This window comes from Haliotis asinina, chromosome 8 (assembly GCF_037392515.1).
Source record: "Haliotis asinina isolate JCU_RB_2024 chromosome 8, JCU_Hal_asi_v2, whole genome shotgun sequence".
NCBI classification, from domain to species: domain Eukaryota; kingdom Metazoa; phylum Mollusca; class Gastropoda; order Lepetellida; family Haliotidae; genus Haliotis; species Haliotis asinina.
Window position 1 is genome coordinate 37,912,310 of NC_090287.1, and position 23,520 is coordinate 37,935,829.

The 23,520-nt window shown below is 42.0% G+C and overlaps 2 protein-coding genes across 2 annotated transcripts; one reads left to right on the forward strand and one right to left on the reverse strand.

Moving 5' to 3' along the window:
* Positions 1–1,778: 1,778 nt before the first annotated feature.
* Positions 1,779–17,655, reverse strand: LOC137294488 (solute carrier organic anion transporter family member 4C1-like). The gene is made up of 14 exons (XM_067825516.1): positions 17,562–17,655; positions 17,331–17,458; positions 15,766–15,854; positions 13,604–13,929; positions 11,992–12,210; positions 10,258–10,360; positions 9,747–9,868; positions 8,904–9,025; positions 8,444–8,582; positions 7,328–7,526; positions 4,232–4,385; positions 3,296–3,504; positions 2,809–2,873; positions 1,779–2,014 (listed from the first exon to the last, which is right to left on the reverse strand). The coding sequence occupies exons 2-14, from the start codon at positions 17,346–17,348 to the stop codon at positions 1,794–1,796; spliced, it is 1,986 nt and encodes a 661-aa protein (XP_067681617.1). The 5' UTR covers positions 17,349–17,458; positions 17,562–17,655; the 3' UTR covers positions 1,779–1,793.
* A 738-nt stretch (positions 17,656–18,393) lies between these two features.
* Positions 18,394–22,610, forward strand: LOC137294489 (cytochrome P450 3A17-like). The gene is made up of 5 exons (XM_067825517.1): positions 18,394–18,694; positions 19,048–19,731; positions 20,099–20,200; positions 20,774–20,953; positions 22,043–22,610. Exons 1-5 carry the CDS (start codon positions 18,623–18,625, stop codon positions 22,373–22,375), a joined length of 1,371 nt encoding a protein of 456 aa, XP_067681618.1. The 5' UTR covers positions 18,394–18,622; the 3' UTR covers positions 22,376–22,610.
* Positions 22,611–23,520: the final 910 nt, after the last annotated feature.

Sequence of the window (23,520 nt, forward strand, 5' to 3'; positions counted from 1 at the left end):
GACTTTTGTTCTGTTTCGGTGTATATGAGTCCAGTTGTGATGATTTGTTCACCGTTTGTATGGTAGGCCTAAGACTGTGGACTAGCCCAGTCGCCAAAGGCGTTGAATTTGTGTCCTGCAGAGTTGCGCACCTTGAGCGCACCAGGATCTGTGATGGTTCAGTCTAAGTAAACTTAGTCTCAGTATTATGGGTTACATTCTTATACTGAGTCTATCAAACACTTTACCTCGAAAAGTTTTATACCCGTACGATTCCGGATGCTTTGAACCTTTACCTCGAAAAGTTTTATACCCGTACGATTCCGGATGCTTTGAACCTTTACCTCGAAAAGTTTTATACCCGTTCGATTCCGGATGCTATTTTCCTTACAATCGCACATGGATATTGAGCACACCACAACAGTGAGTAAATATTCACTGAAAATAGCGTTTCGCCAATGTTCAAGGATGTCAGCTTACAGAAATATTAGCTAATGGTAGCCATGTCAACCGAAATCCCTAAGCGTAATTTCTACAGGTCAAATATCTGTGTTTTATACGGATTTTCGCTTGAGAGATCAGTGTCAGTGATCGGTAAATTTTGTAAGCTGTTGTCTGATTGGTTAAGTCCGTTCGATATTTCGCATTTGATTGGAAGGCCATAGGTCCTCCTACTAGGGTTCGTTAGACTCGGCGTTGGAGTGTAACGGATAATATTAGATTTACTGAGACAGTATGATGGTTTGTTCGAATCGCGGTGCGTCCCCTCCATGTTTCTACGTTTGTCATTTCCATACGTGCTTGTCGGTAGGTCTATCAGCACCACATTCTGGTTCCCGGGCCTCTCTCTATTAATGAGAGGCCATGGAACCGGGATGTCAGCACCATAGCGCACTTATGTCTCCAAAGTCGTAAAGGTCCGAAATCTGCATTATTTCGGGCTTCCCTCCCATGTTAATCTGGTACCTCATGACATAATCTTCTCCCTTCCTCTTTTATACATTCATGTAATATATTTGACTATACATTCGTCTATGTCATTATCTTGACTCTACTTTATCCTTGACCACAGCGACCTGCGATGACCCGTGCTACAAATGGTCTTCAGCAATAAGGTGGTCACAGTCAGACTATTCATCATGATAACATACAGAAACTTCAAAGATCCGGGTTAGAATTAGTCTGGAGGCGACTGACGGGATCATGAGGTCAGACTCGCTGACTTGGTTGACACATTTCATCGTAGCGTAGATTGATGCTCATGCTGTTGATCAGTGGATTGTATGGTCTAGACTCAAGTATTTACCGACCGCCGCCATGGTATGGCATACAACAAACAATCGTTTGAGCAATGGCAATAATAAGTCTTCCTGTCTGGCAATAGCACCATAATAAATAGACCCATGAAAATCCGGGTTATGCTTGATCTTCAATAACCCACACTCCTGGTAGGAGGCGACTAACGGGGTCGTTTGGTCAGGCTCGCTCACTTGATGACACAAGACACCGTATCCCAAGTGCGTAGATTGATGTGTATGCTGTCGATCACTAGACTGTCTGGTCGTGACTCGATTATTTACAGACCGCAGCTACATAGCTGGAATAATAATTTTTGCGGCGTTTAACAAAAAACCAAACAAAACGATGATAAATATTTGTCATGCTGAATTCAGCATTACTAAAAACACCCCCCTCCAAAAAAAGAAACAACAAACAAACAAACAAACAAAAAAACCCAAAACAATACAAAAGTAAAACAAACAAACAAACAAACAAACCAAACAACAACAACAACAACAAAACACGGAGTATTTTTAATGTTCTATTTCATCAGGCGGTGCTTTATAGACTTTAGAGGCGAGTCCATAGAAGATGATGCTGACGACCTTGAGTACTGCCCACCAGGCTAGGACGCGGTACGCCATGCTGTAGTTGTTGTACACCCAACATGACCCGCTGTCCCCACACGACGACTGCCACACCTCACAGGTACTGTCCAGAATGGCTCCCAGCAACACCGGCCCTGGGGTGGTGCCTGGCGAAACAAAGACATCACACAGTTGCAACGCGGATAGAGTAAGGAATCATGACATCATGTTAGGGTTCCTTACACGTGAGAGGTATGTTTTCTTAAAGACCAGATTATGCTTTTGTATTTAGGAGAATAGACTCGAAAATTCTGTCATAAGTCTACTGAATTATATACGGTATAATTATATACTAAACTATATTTATGTAGCGCTCATATCAGTACATCTGGTGCTTGCTCAAGGCGCCGGTATTTGTTTCCTTCGTTCATTGGATGTCAATCTCAATGTCACATCGTATTATCAATCTCAACTCCCTGGGGTGTATACACCTCTTGCTGCCAGTAGGCGTACCGAGTTTATTGTGGCTCTCTCATTGTAATGAGATGCCCAGTTTACAGCTGGGTTGACTTAGACACACAGTCACAGTACTTTGTCCAAGTTTATTGCACTTTGCTGTACCCGCAACTAGGTGTTTGCACGTATTCATACGGCCACCATCTGGTTATATACCAACGGATTCGTGAATTCGTTTGAGTGTACACGGTTGTGTATCCTGTGTACCGGCTATATTACAAGCATGTTTTTGTAGTGCACAGGGTTGTGTACAGACATGTGAAAGTGCGTGTTTAATAAAAAAGAAGTTTTAAAAAGGACCACTGTGTTTTCAGAGTGGTTGGGGTTTAACCTTTCTGTTCTTAACCTTCAGTTGGAGGCGGGAGTAAGGCCACCACCATCTGACGCCCCATCCCCTGGACCCCACTATAAGTGGGGAAATAACCGACATTCGATAACCCCTTACCCAATAGCCGAGCAATCAGAAGTTGGAGCCCCAGGGCTAGTGAACGCTGCTTGTGAGGTACACACCTGTGTGTAAAACAAATCATCTTGATCAGTGCACGCATTATTACACAGTTAAATGTAGGTTAACTGATAAATTCTTTGGGTCTTTTTTGCAAAACACATCGTCCAAGGACGTTCAACATGGAGACAGTTGTCCAGTATAGAGTCAGATAAGTCTGACTGTAAATATACGAGCCTGGACCAGACAATCATTTGATTGATCACACGAACATCGATCTACGGAACTGAGGTATGATGCTATGTGTCAAACAAGTCAGCGAGTCTGACCTCATGATCCCGTTAGACACCTCTAACGACAAACATAAGTTACCGAAGATCTTCAGCCCGGATCTTCACGGGTCCGATGGTGTGTATTTACATTAACATAACAAACTGCAACAACAAAGACTGATCTGAAGGCAGTCACCCAAGGCTGTTTTGCTCACCTGAACAGCGCAGAGACCGTTGGTGCCATCGTGCTAAAGGTAAACAACATGATGAAGAAGAACATCACTGAGAAAACGTAAAGCCAGAAACAGCTCTCAGCGCATGTCCCTGATTGAACCATGGCCCCAGTCTCTCGTGTGATCAGGGAACTGTTCGGAGTACGGTAACTAGGCAGCTTCTTGTTGAAACAAGAACAGTTGTCATAAATCTGAAACAATACATATTTACAAGGCATCAGTCAGATTACACATTACATTACACATGCATTGTTTTCGACTAACTTTTAGCTCTCATGTATCTGAAGGCTACTGTGGTATGTACCAGTTAAGTGCTACCATTAGAAATCGGTCGCCAAAATTATGAATGGTGCCTTATACTGACAGTCGGAGTACTAATAACTGGAATACTCTTCTACTTAAACCCACATACCGTACGCATGCTACATAAGAGTGAGTGAGTTTAGTTTTACGCCGCACTCAGCAATGTTCCACCTATATGGCGGTGGTCTGTAAATATTCGAGGCTGGACCAGACAATCCATGATCAACAACACGAGCATCGATCTGCCTACTCTGGACCAGATCACATGTGTCAACCAGGTTAGCGAGCCTGATTACCCGATAGTCACCTCTTACGACGAGCATAGTCACCTTTTATGGCAAGCATGGGTTGCTGAAGGCCTATTCCACCCCGGGACCTTCACGGGTTTCATGGCAAGCATGGGTTGCTGAAGTCCTATTCTACCCGGGACCTTCACGGGTCTCATGGCAAAGCATGGGTTGCTGAAGGCCTATTCTACCCCGGGACCTTCACGGGTCTCATGTCAAGCATGGGATGCTGAAGGCCTATTCTACCCCGGACCTCACTCCCAACTATTGGGTTTCATCGAATCATGCGTATTTAGTGGTACCGGCATAAGTAAATCTATTCCCTTACCTTTGTTCCATTCAGCGTTGTAAATGAGGTACAGCCCGCGTGACACGGGGAGAAGTAGACGACGGTGGAGTTGACACATATTGGTTCGTAGCCGGCGGTGGTACATCCACACTGAGAGTTGCAGTCTGACGTGAGACCTCCAACTGGGTTGTCTCTGAATATTGTATAGATGAAGTATCAATATAGAGACACATATCATTGCTACAGTGAAATGTAACAATCGTCGAATTGCATGGCGGCACAACCATCGCTATGGTGACTCAACAATCCTCGCTATCCATGGCGACACAACAATCATCGATATGGCGACACAACAATCATCGATATGGCGACACAACAATCATCGATATGGCGACACAACAATCATCGATATGGCGACACAACAATCATCGATATGACGACACAACAATCATCGATATGACGACACAACAATCATCGATATGGCGACACAACAATCATCGATATGGCGACACAACAATCATCGATATGACGACACAACAATCATCGATATGGCGACACAACAATCATCGATATGACGACACAACAATCATCGATATGGCGACACAACAATCCTCGCTATCCATGGCGACACAACAATCATCGATATGGCGACACAACAATCATCGATATGGCGACACAACAATCATCGATATGACGACACAACAATCATCGATATGACGACACAACAATCATCGATATGGCGACACAACAATCATCGATATGACGACACAACAATCATCGATATGGCGACACAACAATCATCGATATGGCGACACAACAATCATCGATATGACGACACAACAATCATCGATATGGCGACACAACAATCATCGATATGACGACACAACAATCATCGATATGGCGACACAACAATCCTCGCTATCCATGGCGACACAACAATCATCGATATGGCGACACAACAATCATCGATATGGCGACACAACAATCATCGATATGGCGACACAACAATCCTCGCTATCCATGGCGACACAACAATCATCGATATGGCGACACAACAATCATCGATATGGCGACACAACAATCATCGATATGGCGACACAACAATCATCGATATGGCGACACAACAATCATCGATATGACGACACAACAATCATCGATATGGCGACACAACAATCCTCGCTATCCATGGCGACACAACAATCATCGATATGGCGACACAACAATCATCGATATGACGACACAACAATCATCGATATGGCGACACAACAATCATCGATATGACGACACAACAATCATCGATATGGCGACACAACAATCATCGATATGACGACACAACAATCATCGATATGGCGACACAACAATCCTCGCTATCCATGGCGACACAACAATCATCGATATGGCGACACAACAATCATCGATATGGCGACACAACAATCATCGATATGGCGACACAACAATCCTCGCTATCCATGGCGACACAACAATCATCGATATGGCGACACAACAATCATCGATATGGCGACACAACAATCATCGATATGACGACACAACAATCATCGATATGGCGACACAACAATCATCGATATGACGACACAACAATCATCGATATGGCGACACAACAATCCTCGCTATCCATGGCGACACAACAATCATCGATATGGCGACACAACAATCATCGATATGGCGACACAACAATCATCGATATGACGACACAACAATCATCGATATGACGACACAACAATCATCGATATGGCGACACAACAATCCTCGCTATCCATGGCGACACAACAATCATCGATATGGCGACACAACAATCATCGATATGGCGACACAACAATCATCGATATGGCGACACAACAATCATCGATATGGCGACACAACAATCATCGATATGGCGACACAACAATCATCGATATGGCGACACAACAATCATCGATATGGCGACACAACAATCATCGATATGGCGACACAACAATCATCGATATGGCGACACAACAATCATCGATATGGCGACACAACAATCATCGATATGGCGACACAACAATCATCGATATGGCGACACAACAATCATCGATATGGCGACACAACAATCATCGATATGACGACACAACAATCATCGATATGGCGACACAACAATCCTCGCTATCCATGGCGACACAACAATCATCGATATGGCGACACAACAATCATCGATATGACGACACAACAATCATCGATATGGCGACACAACAATCATCGATATGACGACACAACAATCATCGATATGGCGACACAACAATCATCGATATGACGACACAACAATCATCGATATGGCGACACAACAATCCTCGCTATCCATGGCGACACAACAATCATCGATATGGCGACACAACAATCATCGATATGGCGACACAACAATCATCGATATGGCGACACAACAATCATCGATATGACGACACAACAATCATCGTCATGCCGAAACACAACAATTATTGCTACGGTGAAATGTAACAATCATCGCTATGGCGACACAGACGTAGCAATCATACCGTAAAGGAACCAATATCCATTTGCAGAGAGTGAGTGAGTAAACTAAATAGAGCTTCCTAGGGGTCAACAGCAAAGGAAAACAAACAAAATCCAATCAACTTATAGAAGATCATTCTCTTCCCACAGCGGTGATTCCTGTCATATCTACATGATATGACAGGAGTAACCTCTGTGGGAAGAGAATGATAGGAGATAAACATTAGTAAAAACCTAGTGTAAAAACCGTGGAGCTAACATTGCTTGCAGGATCTTTCAGTGTTGTCACAACCCCTAGTGTGCAGTACACAACCTGTGCACTTAAAACAATCCACTCATCCGACAGCAGGCGGTCGGATGAGCAATTAGCACCATGAAATCAACACGGATTCCAAACCATCTGCCGTTTTTTTAAAAAGTCCAAGGATCATACGGGTCAGAAAAACTCACGTTTTTCTATCGTGATCACCACGAGAGGTTTTATGTACTTGTTGAAAATTTATCGTTGAAAAAATACAGGGATGCTTAGGTAAGTTCTAAGTCTATATATGTCTGATTTCAGTTCACTTTTATCATTATCGCATATTTCACGGGAGCTGTTTGTGGATATGGATGCGATGAGGTACTGACATGCCGGCCTGGTACGACGTTGTGATGCCGGACAGTGGAGTATCCTCACACCATGCCAGAAAGGAGGGCGTCAACAGAAGACAAACAGCAGCAGAAGCGGCGCACAGACGCAGAATACCCCGGCATTTCAGATCCAACCGTTTGACAAGGTACCCACCCAGGATCATCCCCCCACCAGCACCAGGAACTGTCACGATACCTGCAGCAACAACATCACAGTATCACCATCGGCAGCCACCCGACACCGTCAAACCCGCAGACAACGACACGACGTCATCAACCTTCGCCAGCACCCACCGCTGTCACGATTGAAAAGGAGCCTTATTCCCACTGGTTATATAACATATATTTAGATCTACCATGAAATTGTGGATTCTTCTGTCGAACTATCTTTAAAGTAATCAAATTTTAACTACATCAAAGATAGCGCTTATTTCTTTAATTCGAGCTCTGCGTTTTTATGCCAAACAGGTGACTCGTTCTATTCTGCAAGCAGCTGAAATCTGCTTCTGTTTACCTTTCAAGGCATTTTTCCCAGATCGGAAAATAAATCATATCTCAGTAAATAAGTGACTGGGTGATTAAAATCAGATGTATGTGTGTAAGAATGTCATCTTCGATCAACACCAAGTGGGTTTTTTGACAATAAGGTCAACATAACTAAATCAATCTGGATATCGATGTGTCTCAGATCCGAGAAGCAGGTTCCTTTTCTCAGCAAACGTGCAGACTGGCCCCTAATTATATTCATTGAACAATAACGAGTTCCAGCACAACAAGTTCAACATCCCGCAAGAATTAGAGACCATCACTACATCAACCTAAAATGCTAAATTGGGACATGATTGATCGTCATGGGCAACAAAGGGATCACCGTGTACTGAACCTGGCCCAAATGGAAGCTGCTTTACCCGAGGACTGGCGTAGACTGCCGCCTCAGAGTATCAGGTGCGGGTAGGGGGAGGGTGCTTCCTGTCATACAGTCTCGCGCATGGCCCTATGTCAGTTTCTCATCAGGGTATCTTAGTGTTAAAGCGTTCGCTCGTCACTAGGAAGATCCGGATTTAACTCGCGAAAAATAGCGTAAAACATACCCACTCACTATATTCCACCTACCCATAATGAGCCCTGCTGTCGCAATGTCCGCATGGAACTTCTGCTGTAGGAGTTTTGCCCCAAATGTTGCTAATCCTGTGATGATCATAGCTTCTACAGTTGCGCCAAGGCAAGTCAGAACATAGGTCGGGTTTTTAAACTGAAATTTGAAACTACGTTTTAAAGATCTAGGTTTTATGTAAGTTTTAAGGTCTCCCGTCTTGCACACGCGTGAGATAATGAACTTACAAAATGTCGTTCGTTTGTAATCATAATGTCAGCATTCAACAGCAGAACCATCCACATACCATCGTAATCCAATTACTTAGATCGATGCTCATGATTCTGATCACGGGATTGTTTGGCCCAGATTCGATTATTTACAGACCGCCGCCATATAGCTGGAATATTGCTGAGTGCGGCGTTAAACAATAAAAAAACCCAGCATGCAAACCAACAAGCAAACAAACCATCCACGTACAAGGAGCAACATTGCAGTGGGAAAATCCCTTATGTTCTCCCCAAACCCTGGTGTAGCTGTTACATCTTCCGCCCCGTCGCTGTGCGCCTCTGACTTCCGTTTCCGCTGCAATTCACCATAGCCTGAAGGAAGAGAACATGTTTGAGGTATACTCTAATAAAATAGCGGCGATACTTTGCCAAACTACGCAGTAGAGTTCTAACAAGTGATCTCTTACCGAATACTTAAAGAAGGTTAATATATTTGACGTCGCGTGGGCGATATTTCAGCCATATAGCGACGATAGAGAAGAGAGAGTATGTCCACTCTGTCTTGCAAATATAATGATCGTACAAACAAGTCAGTATAAATAAATACAAAAGATAAAAAAATCAAACAAAATAAAAACCAACAGCGACATGAAATTTACAAGATTAAAAATCGTAACATGAAAGGTACATCAGTTCGTAGCTTATGTTAAGTGGAATGTAAGTGTTAACAAGAGATGGTCTGTGACAAGTGTCATCTTAGGTGTCGTTGTACAATGTGATCGTACCGCTTGGGTGACCGCAGCTCCCATACTTTATCATAGACTTAAGGTAGACTTATCGCTAAGGTTGTTTTTAACAAGGTCACCCAGATCTCTGACTCCTTTCACGAAGCAACCTTCACTAAGGTTTACCTTAACTCCCATTCTTTAACATTGCACACAGGCTAATTTAGTGACTTACTATGACGTTAGTGCTTTGTTAAAGGAGGTCGAGGTTTGCATTTAGATTTAGTTCCCCCTGTAAATATAGACGTCGCCTGTGTGCATCTCCGAAACAATCAAACACACGGGACCCTCTCTGAAGCCGCTCTCACCTGGAAGTTTTTTCGGGTATCCAAGAAAAGGAATGGAGACGAGGAGGAAGGCGACAAATGTGACCAGGATGCCGATCCACCACGCCCCCACCCACTGGGGGTCCGCCGGTGTTAGGGGGATGCTGGAGGTAGAGGGTGAGGGACATCAGATGGTAGTTAAACATTCTACATCACTAAGTATAGAAAGTGTACACGCTAACCTAACAGATACTTAACGATTCCGCTGTTAAACCATGCTGTTATAAAGCTGGGCCTCCTTTCACGAAGCAGTCTTTGGTAAGGTTAACATTAAGTCTCATTACCTTAGTGGCTTACGATCACCGTAGTGCTTTGTGAAAGGAGGTCATGGATTGTAGAAATATACTGGACAAAAATAGTTAGGGATATATGTAAATTTGAAGTTATGAATAATGATCTGTCTATTCATTGACAATTAATCTGATGATATATCAATCATAAAAATACCAACATCCCTATATTATTTTGTCCAGTATATGTGCCTCCTACTGACCTGCTTGGATCCACGGTGTTGATGTCGACGAAGATGCTAAGAGTCTGTCCACCTACCACGTAACCAACAGCGACACCAACTGCAGCGGCGAAGAAAGTCCATCCTTGAAAGTGGGCACTGAGATTAGCAAGGCTGTTTGTAAGTTTAACCCGTTGAATTCATCACTACATTTGAGTAGAAGCGTTACCAATCTGTGTTACCAGTTTGTGTATCATCGTGTACCATGTCACGCATTCTGCCAGGTCATACACATTTCCACATACCACAAGGACACACTATGTAACACATTCCACAAGAACACACATTGTAACACATTCTACCAGATCACACATTGTAACACATTCCACAAGGACACACAATGTAACACATTCCACAAGAACACACATTGTAACACATTCTACCAGATCACACATTGTACCACATTCCACAAGGACACACAATGTAACACTTTCTACCAGATCAGACATTGTAACACATTCCACAAGGACACACATTGTAACACATTCCACAAGAACACACATTGTAATACATTCTACCAGATCACACATTGTACCGCATTCCACAAGGACACACAATGTAACACATTCCACAAGAACACACATTGTAACACTTTCTACCAGATCACACATTGTGACACTTTCTACTTGATTACACATTGTGACACATTCTACCAGGTCACACATGGTAACACCATTCTACCAGGTCACACATTGTGACAAATTCTGCCAGGTCACACATTGTAACACTTTCTACCATTTCACACATGGTAACACCATTCTACCAGGTCACACATTGTGACAAATTCTGCCAGGTCACCCATTGTAACACTTTCTACCAGGTCACACATTCTGACACATTCTACCAGGTCACATAATGTAACACATTCTTCCATGTCACATGTTGTAACACATTTACAGATCACACATTGTAACACATTCTACCAGACCACACATTGTAACACATTCTACCAGGTGACACATTGTAACACATTCTAAAAGATAACACACTGTCCCACATTCTACCAAGTCACACACTGCAACACTTTCAACAAAGTCACATATTGTAATATATTCTACGAAGTCAACACATTCAGTCAGGTCAGCGTTTGAAACAGTAAAAATCACTAGACAACACAAGTAACACACTATGGCCAATCAATATTCATCAATGGTCCCTTCCAACAGGAAACAACTCTGGCAAGTTTCCCCTTGGGCTCGGATATATGATGGATAGTAGCAATCAGCCTCACTGCTACTCAACAAAATATAAATGTTCACTGTGGTTCTGTATATAGACGACTCCACTGTATGTGTACTATATAGACGACTCCACTGTATGTGTACCATATAGAAGACTCCATTGTATGAGTACTATATAGACGACTCCACTGTATGAGTACTATATAGACGACTCCACTGTATGTGTACTATATAGACGACTCCACTGTATGAGTACTATATAGACGACTCCACTGTATGACTACTATATAGACGACTCCACTGTATGAGTACTATATAGACGACTCCACTGTATGTGTACTATATAGACGACTCCACTGTATGAGTACTATATAGACGACTCCACTGTATGAGTACTATATAGACGACTCCACTGTATGAGTACTATATAGACGACTCCACTGTATGAGTACTATATAGACGCCTCCACTGTATGAGTACTATATAGACGCCTCCACTGTATGAGTATAAGAATGGTAAAATGACACGTGTTTACCTGTGTAGAAGGAGGTCATCTTCGCCGTGGTGTTTTCATCAATATAAGTCAATCCAATCGTAAACAGGGGGCACGCTCCAACTCCCAACAACATTTGGCCAATCAGAAACAGGGCATAAAGAGGTGACCAATTTGATTGGCTTGTTGTATCGAGGCAGGATTCAGAACGAGACGAATTCGGCAGACAAAGATTAGAGGATGTGTTTGTCATTCCGTTGTCTGTGAACGAAACAGATCTGGTCAGTTATCATCATATAGAGTATCCTTTATGTGGACTTTTAGGTGAGTGATCAGCAAGCGAGTCAACTACTTAATATCAGGTGTAATGCACAACCAATTACATTTGAGCATTCGTCTTATAACGCCCATACCAGGGCGTTAAGTATGCTCTTAAAAGTAGGGGAACCTCACCTTTCAATTTGGATACGAAGTATAAACGCTAACAATCTCTTCAAAGGCAGACATGGTATGAACGCACCATCATTTTACTTTATAATTCCCCCTGAACACAACGCACGTGCACAACAAGGTAGCCTCATTCTTGGTTTTTGAGAAGGTCGATAAATCACTGTAGACCACAAACTTGTTTGAGTGGCATTTTAGAAGTTGAGGTGTACAAATAGGACAAATTGTTATGGATAACAACTTCTTTATTGTGTGATTGCGACGTTTCGATACAGATTCTTGTACCGTTGTCAAGCAGGACGTTTCGATACAGATTCTTGTACCGTTGTCAAGCAGGACGTTTCGATACAGATTCTTGTACCGTTGTCAAGCAGGAATGATGCCTGCTTGACAACGGTACAAGAATCTGTATCGAAACGTCGCAATCACGCAATAAAGAAGTTGTTATCCATAACAATTTGTCCTATTTGTAGACCACAAAGTTCGACAGCCATCTTGTATCACACAGTTGCTAGTGTTTATTTCTAGCCGGTTTTGAAAACTGTACACATGCAGAGTTCACGTCATACACCAATCAGCATCCACATACGATTACTGTACAAACAATTGTGGTCATAAGTGCAAGTGATTATGCTCTCTCAAATATTCATTATTATCGAATCAACACTGACTGACTCAGACATATCTGCCAGTATTTTTCCATCGTAAATTAAAAATGAATTTCCCCGACTTTTTCTGTAGAGTAGTAAACGTGTACGTTCAATTAGATTACGATACTTCTTTCCCGCACTCATCTTTTAGGTATGAGGGCAGTGGTCAGTAATTAATCCACTCTGGACCAGACATTCCTGTGACAGATATCATGAACATAGAGCCAAGGCATCAAGCCTGGCCAGTCTATTCATTTAGTAAAGTTACGACGCGTTCCTATTGTAACTGTTACATAAGTCCATGGGTTATGTGAGGCAGGACAAACTCGCGTATTCCCATAACTTAAAGCGGCTTCTAGAAGCTGGTATGATGAATAGAGACAAATGTTATAAAGAAGTTGTCGATCCATAAATAAATGTTCCTCATAACATGCACCGATGCATAGCGTTGACAGGCCAAGGACCATAATCGGGAAGAATCTGTGCTTTCGATCAGCGGATCCATGCACGGCCAACACTGCGGATGTAACGTGTACTCTGCAAGATTAATGCATTACTGGAAAGAGTGTACTCGTATCGGCCTCCAATGAAGTGGGGTAGGGCGAAGACAAGACTCCCAAGAGCCATAACAACTATCCCAGCGGCCATCAGTCTCGGTTTGTGCCGATGTTCCCCGAAGTAACTGATTGGAAGGATGACGAGGAATGTGCCGAAGTCGTTGCTGCTGGATATGAGGCCCGACAGGCTGCTGGGTAGGGCATATCGCGTCTCCAAGGCAACGATGACAACGTTGATGATGCCGTTGACAATAAAACCCTCGAAGAAGTTGAAGATACACTGCCAGAGGACATGTGCTTGGATGGTGTTCATACACTGCAAGGTTCTGTGGAAGAAAGGACAAGAGATAATTTTACATACCGGCTGATAACGGCTGGCGGGGTAGAATAGTGGATCTCGCGTCAAGACCCGGTGTCGATTTCACACATGGGTGCAATGTGTGAAGCCATTTTCTGGTGTCCACCGCAATGATATTGCTGGAATATTGCTAAAGGCGGCACAAAACTCAACTCACTCATTCCCTAAAAATAATTTCTGCCTATACTATGACACATTGTAATGAAGGGTTCTGATAATTCAACGACTATGATCTTCTATGATCCAAAGAGCGGCATCGGTACACTTCAAGGAACTTACAGCGTCAGCACAATTATGTGAGTGAGTTTGGTTTTGCTTCTTTTCTTTTTGGAAATATTTTGGCAATATCACGGTAGGGGACTCCTAAAATACCCACGTATTACCCTTACACCCACGTGGAGTCCAGGGCCCCGTTTCACAAAACTCTCGTAAGCCTAAGGTCTCGTAACTTTTCTCATAGCATTCGTACCTGCTATACTGTAAAATAGGAAGTAGGAATGCTACGAGAAAAGTTACGAGACCTTAGGCTTACGAGAGCTTTGTGAAATGAGGCCCAGGTCTTCACCGTGACGAGCGGATGCTTTAACGAATAACGCCAACCCACCACTATTATGAAAGGCTAGCGTACTGGAACATCCTGATGACTATCAGATCATAAACTGCAATAATTTGTGATATTTTAAAAATATATAAAACAAAAATCCACCGAAACATATTTAATTTGGCACAAAAGACTACACAGCTGTAGTCATAGACTCATAGAAATCAGAAAAAAGGACCATGTCTGTACTTTATATTGCAGGAAAGTATGCACTAATAGGAGAGGATAGGGTAGCCAAATGGGTAAGGCGTTCGTTCGTCACGCCGAAGACCCGGGATCGATTCCCCATATGGGCCAATGAGTGAAGACCACTTGGCAACATGTAGCAATATTGCCTAAATATTGCTAAAAGCATCTTAAAACTATCTTACTCACTCATTGTTAGTAAGGTTCCTATGATACAACGGGATATCAATAAAAAAGTCAGGGCGTCGTATCCTTTGCTAGAAACAGGAACTTGACAGTTTATTAAGTTGAGGGATTTAGAAGGACGAACAGAATGTGTACGTTGCGAATGAGTTTAGATGGGGGCCAGAAACGCTCTTTACAAATTGTACCCCTATAGGGAATCGAACCGTAACGAGCGAACGGTTTAACCACTAGTCCGCCCCACCGCCCTACAGTGAGTGCGTGAGTGAGTTTAGTTTTACGCCGCACTCAGCATTATTCCAGCTATATGGCGGCGGTCTGGAAATAATCGAGTCTGGGCCAAACAATCCAGTGATCAACAACATGAGCATCGATCTGCGCAATTGGGAACCGATGACATGCGTCAACCAAGTCAGCGAGCCTGACCACCCGATCCCGTTAGTCGCCTCATACGACAAGTTTAGTCGCCTTTTATGGCAAGCATGGGTTGCTGAAGGCCTATTCTACCCCGGGACCTTCACGGGTAACACCGCCCTAGAATGTGTGCCGTCAAATTACATTCTGCAATAGGATGTGTATATAACATATACCATATTGAAGGAAGTGTGTTCAGAATAAGGCGGTTGGTGGTACCCGACTCTTCTGTCTCTCAGCTTTCAGTCCTTAAACCACACTGTTTCCCGTCTTCAGCTCTCCCTGCAATCCTAAATCACTCATCGAAGCAAGTCTAGATTTCCTTAGGTTCGGAATCTCACTGGGGCTCTTATTCTGAAAGTTTATTTGCTATCAAAATTATATACAGAAACTAAGCTTTAATGTATGCATGATACCTACTTGGGTTTGCACTGCCCACAGCCATAGGGGTCCTCGCGGTTGTCTCCCTTGTCTTCTGTCTCATCGTTACATCGGAGGGGAAAGGACGACTTCATTTAAATAAACAGGACACAAAAAACAAGTGAATATACATGTTGATGAGATGCGTACGTGAATGTCCATGTTGATGAGATTTGTAAAAACATAAGCACTACACGAAAACGAAATGTGTCCTGTATAGGGTCAGGTCTCCTTGCCAATTATGTCTGAAGAATGTACATTCTACTTATGAAATAGTATGACGTTATGTTAAATTATGACAACGAGTTTTGGGATGGTAATGCAAAACCTCAAATGAACTGTCTGAAATACTAGAAAGAATCAGAATCGCGGTACTCGATATAATAAACCAATATGGTAGCCGCGGTATGCGACATTTTTTAATGCTATGGTCGCTCTCTCACTCTCTCTCAGATTGGACTAGGTATTCAGTGACTTGTTCAGGAGACATCTTTCAGTTGCATTTGAAATTCAGTTCTCTATTGTCATAAACCACCTTGGTGGTACAAGAGCATATACCATAAACATATTATACAAACTTGCATTCCAGATAGCATTTATTCTGACAAGCGATGACACATTTATGATATATTTTGATAAATTTACTAAGTCTCGAAATTCTTTGGCAGATAATATTTTTGTAAAATTTGTTATATTGAGGAAAAAAATTAAATGAGTAGGTAAATATGGTTTCCTCGAGGTATATAGTGTTTTGCAGTTAGAAATAGAATGGTATTCATTTCCGATGCTTTTAGAGGTTCGGTGTTGGAATGTTCGTATGTATTGTTCTTTGATGTAATAGATAGTTGTAAATTAAGTTGGATAGCTTGAAAAACCCGCTTGCTAAGTTAGCATGTTCGAAAATTCTAAAACGTTTATATATCGCAATTCTAAAAGGGACTTTTCCTATGTCTCTATGGCTTTTGAGGTGCTATTGGTTACAGTGTTAGTACTTAATACGAGTTTTCTGTGGAGCGTTATATCGAGGTAGGTATAGCCATGCCAAGTAAATTACCATCCAGGTTATAATTTAACTATTGTGCTTATTGATGGTCCTCTCCCAAATATTACGTTTTAGTTTTGTTTACATTCACCTTTAACTTCCCTGAAGCATAACAGTCCTTAAATGAGTCCAACGTCCAACGTAATCCCTTTGGCAATTCATCAAATAATACTATATCATCCTCATATAATAAAACTAACAACTTTACAAATATCACCAAATATTGGTCTTCAATAAGGTTGACATTTTCATCATTACAGCCTGAAGAAGGTAAATCATGTATCATTTATAAAAATGGAAAATAATAAAATTGGCAGATATTCCCCATGCCTGGCGCAATTGTTGCATGAAAAGTAGTCTGACACTTCCTTGGTACATTGTACAGGTGATTTGATATTGTTACACGTTGATTTCACATGATTCAGAAATTTATCCTCTTCACCAATCGTTTGCATTTTTCGGGGGGTTCGAATCCCACCGCGCCACAGCTGATAAACCTTTTTACAAAATGAAAATGTTTTACCTCCGTGTCTTTGTTCATTTTAGGGGGTGCTCTCTGATGTATGCAGGTCTCCAATAAACTTTCATGTGTGCCACCCCTGTCTCGATTTGCCCTGTGGCTTGTGTCTCCAATAGCCTTTCTTGTGTTTTCTGAAATGCCATTGCACACCCTGTGTCAAGTACTGTTGACCTTTGGATCTTTGTTCTACGGTAATATTACAGAATGATAATATGATCGCCGCTTGCAACCCACCTTTGTAACACCTGCCCCAAGTTAGCAGTCATGTCCCTGTCGCCAGCCGCAAACAAGAGCACGAGAGCTTTGACACCGTTACCTGGCTATCTCTGATGACCCAGGATAGTTTGATAGTGTTCAGCAATGTTACCATGGTGCAACGTGAGCGTCTTTCATTCATTATCTTAAAGCAAAGTGCTGTTATTTCCCTTTAACAAAATCGACACCCGTGAAGATCCGAATTAGAATTGATCTTCAGTAACCAATGCATGTCGTATGTGGCGACTAAGGGGATCGGGTGGTCAGGCTCGGTGGCTTGGTTGACACATGTCATCGTATCCCGGTGGCGTAGATTCATGCTCATGCTGTTGACCACTTGTTTGTCTGATCCAGATTCGATTATGTACCGCCATATTGCTGGAATTTTGCTAAGTCAGGCGTAAAGCTAAACTCACTCACAAACAATACTGACGAATACGCACGTTATTCAGCAGTACTCAGAACAAGCGTCATAGCCATTAACACTTCTGATTAGGCATGCACTATTCAGCTCCATCCGGGCTATAAGTGGTGTATATTTTAACGTCAGCAACGTTAACACAATGAGAAAAACGTCATCGTAAAATAACAGAAACATAGGTCGCGTTTAAAGAAAAGTAAAGGTAGTCTCTGGTTGCGTGAAAGCAATGTGCATTGATAACACGGCCAAAGGCCTTTCATCAAAGTCCTTTCAGAATGCTTGCTTTAACATTACATAGATGTGGGAATGATGACATACCTCAGGCTTATCTAAGATAACACCGGATCAGCTCTTTATACACATTTCCATACTGATAACTTGCAAAGAATCGTCACAAGTATAAGTTAATTCACAGCTAGACTGTTCGGAGAGTAGATTTAACATTATTGTACTATTTAGCTCGGTGATTTTCACATACATCTTCAGATGTTTACATACATACATGTGACACAACTGATCGTTATCGCGAAGACATAAGCTGAATTACCTTTGACTTGGCGATTGCTGGAGTGTCCCAGATATTTGCAGTATTAATACCTGTTCAACGCGTTTGACGACCATGTGGTTTTGGAACGTTGTCACAGATGCCGTATCACTTGTGTTGATGACATGGAGGTCAATCCGTGATAAGGTAGGCACTAACTGTATCCGATACATATTCTGTTTAATTAATCCGCTCCATTGTTTTACCGTTAACGCTGTCGTTTTTGTTTGTTTGTTTATTGTTGTATTTTTTTGATGTTACAAGTAGGTTTTCAATAGATATAAATTACATAAATAAAGATATCTAGCAGGACTCTATTTCCGTGTCCGAAATCACCCGCGAAGATCAGGGTTACAATTGGTCATCAGTAACTCATGCTTGTCGCATGAGGAGACTAACGCGATAAGGTTGATGCTTAAATACATTGGCGATAAAAATACGCCGATTCCCCTTGATTCTAAGTCCTCAGCTGATAGCATATTTATCTTACTCTATTTCAGATATGGGCTCCAGGGTTAACTATACCCGAACCTTGCTACGTCCTTGACCTCGTGCTCAAGGTTGTATATTGTAACAACAGACTGAGAATATTGGATTTCCTTTTCGAACATTTCTTTTCATACGGACTTTTCAGATACGAAGACAAAGTTTACGTAACTGACGTCAAATATTGCCAAGCAGTCATACATAAGTCGGACAAAGGGGGGGAAAAGTATCTTTCCAATTCACCCCTTGGAGGCAGCTTCCTCGGATCGTCCAACAAGAGCCCAGAAACCAGGCGATCAATCGCAGCCATTTTTAGAAAATCCAACATGGAAGAAAAGGGACTGCTTATGATAAAAGACATAGAGAAAATGATTAAGATGATTTCTAAAAGTACGAAAATAAATGTGAACGAAATAACATTGAAGTTAGCCCTTGACATCGTGGGTCACGTTCTAATCGACCTCGACCTTGAAGCTCTAGACGGGAAACGGGACGAAATACTGGGATGCATGATGACAATCTTACACAAAGCCTACGCACTGGGGGAAATAACATACGACTCAAAAGAGTTCGTGAGAGCTAATGAGACCTTTGACAAACTGACAAACAACATTTTAGAGGACGCCCTTTCTTCGGATGAGGCGAGACCCAGTGTTAACCTTCCACAACTCCTGCAGAGGACATGCGGTTTTGATGAGGTATTTCATATGAATGTGACCCCCTAAATGCCTAAAATCTAATGTACAACATAAGAGACCTCCCATGCGTATCAAGGACAAAATGAATCTCCCCCCTTTTAAACATGTTTTTAAACATTTATATATGAAAAAAATGCTGACACCCTTGTACATATGTACAAAACTGATTACGCTAGTACAAAATGGGTGACAATGCCAGTCCTCCTTAAACTCATCATCACCCTCCTTGTCATGAATAATGAACGGTCTCTTACACTTATCTTTCATCCTGAACGACGACACAGAACAGATTCTGTGCAAAGAGGGATTACTGTCTCAGTTGTTTACATTTCTAAACTAATAGCACACAACACTTGTGTCTCTCCAGGCCAAGGACAACTTGAAGCTGTTCCTCATGGCAGGGTCTGAGACGACGGCCGCCACAATCCCTGTAGTGCTGCATGTCCTGGCTTCCAGACCTGACATCCAGGTGAGTCACCTACCTGAAAACCAGGTGAAATACCAGACCCGATATCCAGGTAAGTCACCAGACTCGATATCCAGGTGACTCACCATATCCAACATCCAGGTGACCAACCAGGCCCGATATCCAGGTGAGGCACCAGACCCGACATCGAGGTGACAAACCAGGTGAGGCATCACACTCGACATCCAGGTGAGGCACCAGACCCGATATCCAGGTGCCAACCATATTCAACATCCACGTGAGGCACCAGACCCGAGATTCAGGTGAGTAACCAGATCCGCTACCCGACTGTTTCACCAGACCAGGCGTACAGGTGAGTAACTAAAAGGGACATGTGTGTGAGCCACTAAACCTGATATGCAGATGAGCAAACAAACCATCCCAGACATCCGCCTGGTTCACCATCATGCCAGTTGTGTTACATGTGCTGGACCCAGGCCAAACGTTCAGGGAAGACACAACAGCAACGACGACACACATATGGTCGCTTCAACGATCGGATGTTCCCTGTACAACGACATTACGGTTGAATAATGTGTTTTCTGTCTACCTAATTAGCATCATGTTCTTAACCAGATGAAACTGCAGACAGAAGCTGATGAGTTTGTGGAGATCCTACGAAAAGCGCCCGGTTCCATCCCACCCAAACTGGACAGTGCCATGAAGGAAGTTCTCCGCGTCTATCCTATTGCCCCCTTCATAAGTCGACGCACCGACTCAGACCTCCATCTGGGAGCTGTCCACGTCCCGACAGGGGTAGGTTATGTTCGACAATACCAAGTGAAAACGCTACCCGTTAATATCATTGTATCGAAAGCACTCTTTGTGTCGATTTTTAACATCAGAACGCCAGAGTTCGGGGTATGAAAGCATAATACCTCAAAGTGGAAACTTATTATACACAACACCTATTGCTGTATTCTGCAACCTACGAATGCGTTTTAGCAATAAAATCAAGACATAGTTTCGATAAACATGGTATGTATACAGTTATTTTACCTCACATAGCTTACAAGCGAGTAACATTACTATGTACCTATGTACCCCGCTGGGAATGCCGAACTTGGTTCTCCGTGGTAGTAATTCTTTATCTTGAATAACACTGAATTACGTATGATGTACGGAAATTACCTATGGTTTGCGAATGCATATCTATGGAAGGGAGATAACTCTAGATCTTTTTTTTGTCCTTTGCAAAATGATTAATTCACTTAACATCGGGGGGTTTTTTAAGGTAAATATGTTGTTCACTGGTCCCTCGGGGCAAATGGATCGATGTTTGTTTATGTTCGGGCTCGTTCAACCGAATGTCTCAACAACAGGTAGTTGTGATGCAGATATGCTTTCGGAAATATTTATTTAGAGGTAATATTTTATAAACATCACTTTCTCTGTCTTTCAGATAAGTCACATGACATGACATTTTCCATTTTGCTTGACAGCTTGACATTTTTCACATTTATGATAAAATGAATAAAGCATAAAATTTGCATTTTTCACTCCAGCGTTCAACTCTAATTTACAATGTTCGCGTTGACCTGCGTTTTCCACACAAAAAATAATAAAAAACACACACAGTATCTTTCGTGCGTATTTTGGACGCACAGATACTGAATTGTTTTTTTTAAAAAATACCCTAACACAGCAACAAAAAAACTGTATGTTTTGAAATGATTCAGGGTTGTAAAGAAATTTCACGCGCAAGAGATTTGGACTATATATTCATCATTTTATTTCTGCACTCCTACAAAACCTACGGCGAACACTGCGAATACGGCGTTTAAATCAGTATGTAGAGCAGGTAAGCATCATTTTATCAACCTGAGGTTGCTTTTCACCTTTCAGACTGATTTGAGAATCTTCATTTGGGGAATCCACCGATCCTCCTTCATGTGGAAGGATTCCAAAGACTTCAAACCAGACAGATTCCTGAATCTACAGTCGTCCACCAATAACCAATCATATTTCTGGATTCCATTTGGTGCAGGATCACGCATTTGTATTGGTCAGCACATGGCGTGGGTGGAGCTGCGCCTCGTTCTCACATTCCTGCTTCATCATTTCACATTCTTCACCATACCAGAAACTCCCGAACTACAGTTTTGCGTGGACTGGGAACATGCGGTTGTCCACCCTGACAAAGACATCATTCTTGGAGTCAGGACAAGATTGCCTTGACGACCAGATGCCACTATACCTGGTTATGTCATTGGGGAACACAGGCACATGTACCTGGGAGACAAGAAACAAGGACTTAGGAACTGAACTCCCACCATTATATTCTTTCCATCAATTCGTAATTATTTAGAAGAACATACACAAATTTCTGGTATTTCCTTGTGCAATAATTACCGAAGATAGTCAAGCCAAGTCTTGTAAATTCTGTCCCTTGGAATTAAATCAATTTTAGATATTTGTGGCTTTTGTCCTTCATGTCCTGATAGTGTTCTAGAGTTCATTGCAATTTTTAAATTGAAATCTGAGATAAAGTAGTTATGTCACTGTCCTTTGTTGACAGGGTTTTATAATTTACCTTTATCTATTACGGAATTATAACTTAGTTAAGTCACGATATGGAAGTGATAGGGTTCGCAAGGTTGTGATGTAAACTACACGCAGTTGTCAATGTAAGGAAACAGCAAGTGGTTGTCAGTGTGCTTTAGTTGACACAATGTATTTACTCACCAATATGTATTCCCGGTGTTATCTGTTTATATAATGAATGTACCTAATTCTTGTGAATACTACTACTCCACTTGTGCCACGACTCGCCAATATGTATTCCCTATGCTATCTGTTTATATAATGAATGTACCTAATACTTGTGAGTACTACTACTCCCCTTGTGCCATGATTTGCCAATATGTATTCCCTTTGTTATTTGTTTATAGAATGAATGTACCTAATTCTTGTGAATACTGCTACTCCACTGGTGCCATGATTTGCCAATATGCATAACGCTAGATCATCTCAATGTAAAAGGAATGCATTATTTCTATGAACACTGCTACTTACAGTAGTGGTCTAGTGCCAGGATTTACCAACCAGCATAGCCCTACGCTAATGATCTGTAGAAAGAACGACCATTCTCTTATGAATACTATTTCTCACAGTCAGTATTGACCATGGTTACAAGAATCACCAATATGCACAAATGTATATTCTAATATGTTAAATATTGTGCGAATGAATGTACCAAAAACTGGTGCATGAAAATACTGGAAAAAAGTGTTTGTAAGTGTACTGAAACAAACTACTTGTAGTTGTCAATGTAAGGATACAAACAACATGTTGTTGTCAGTATTAGGAAACAAACACCATGT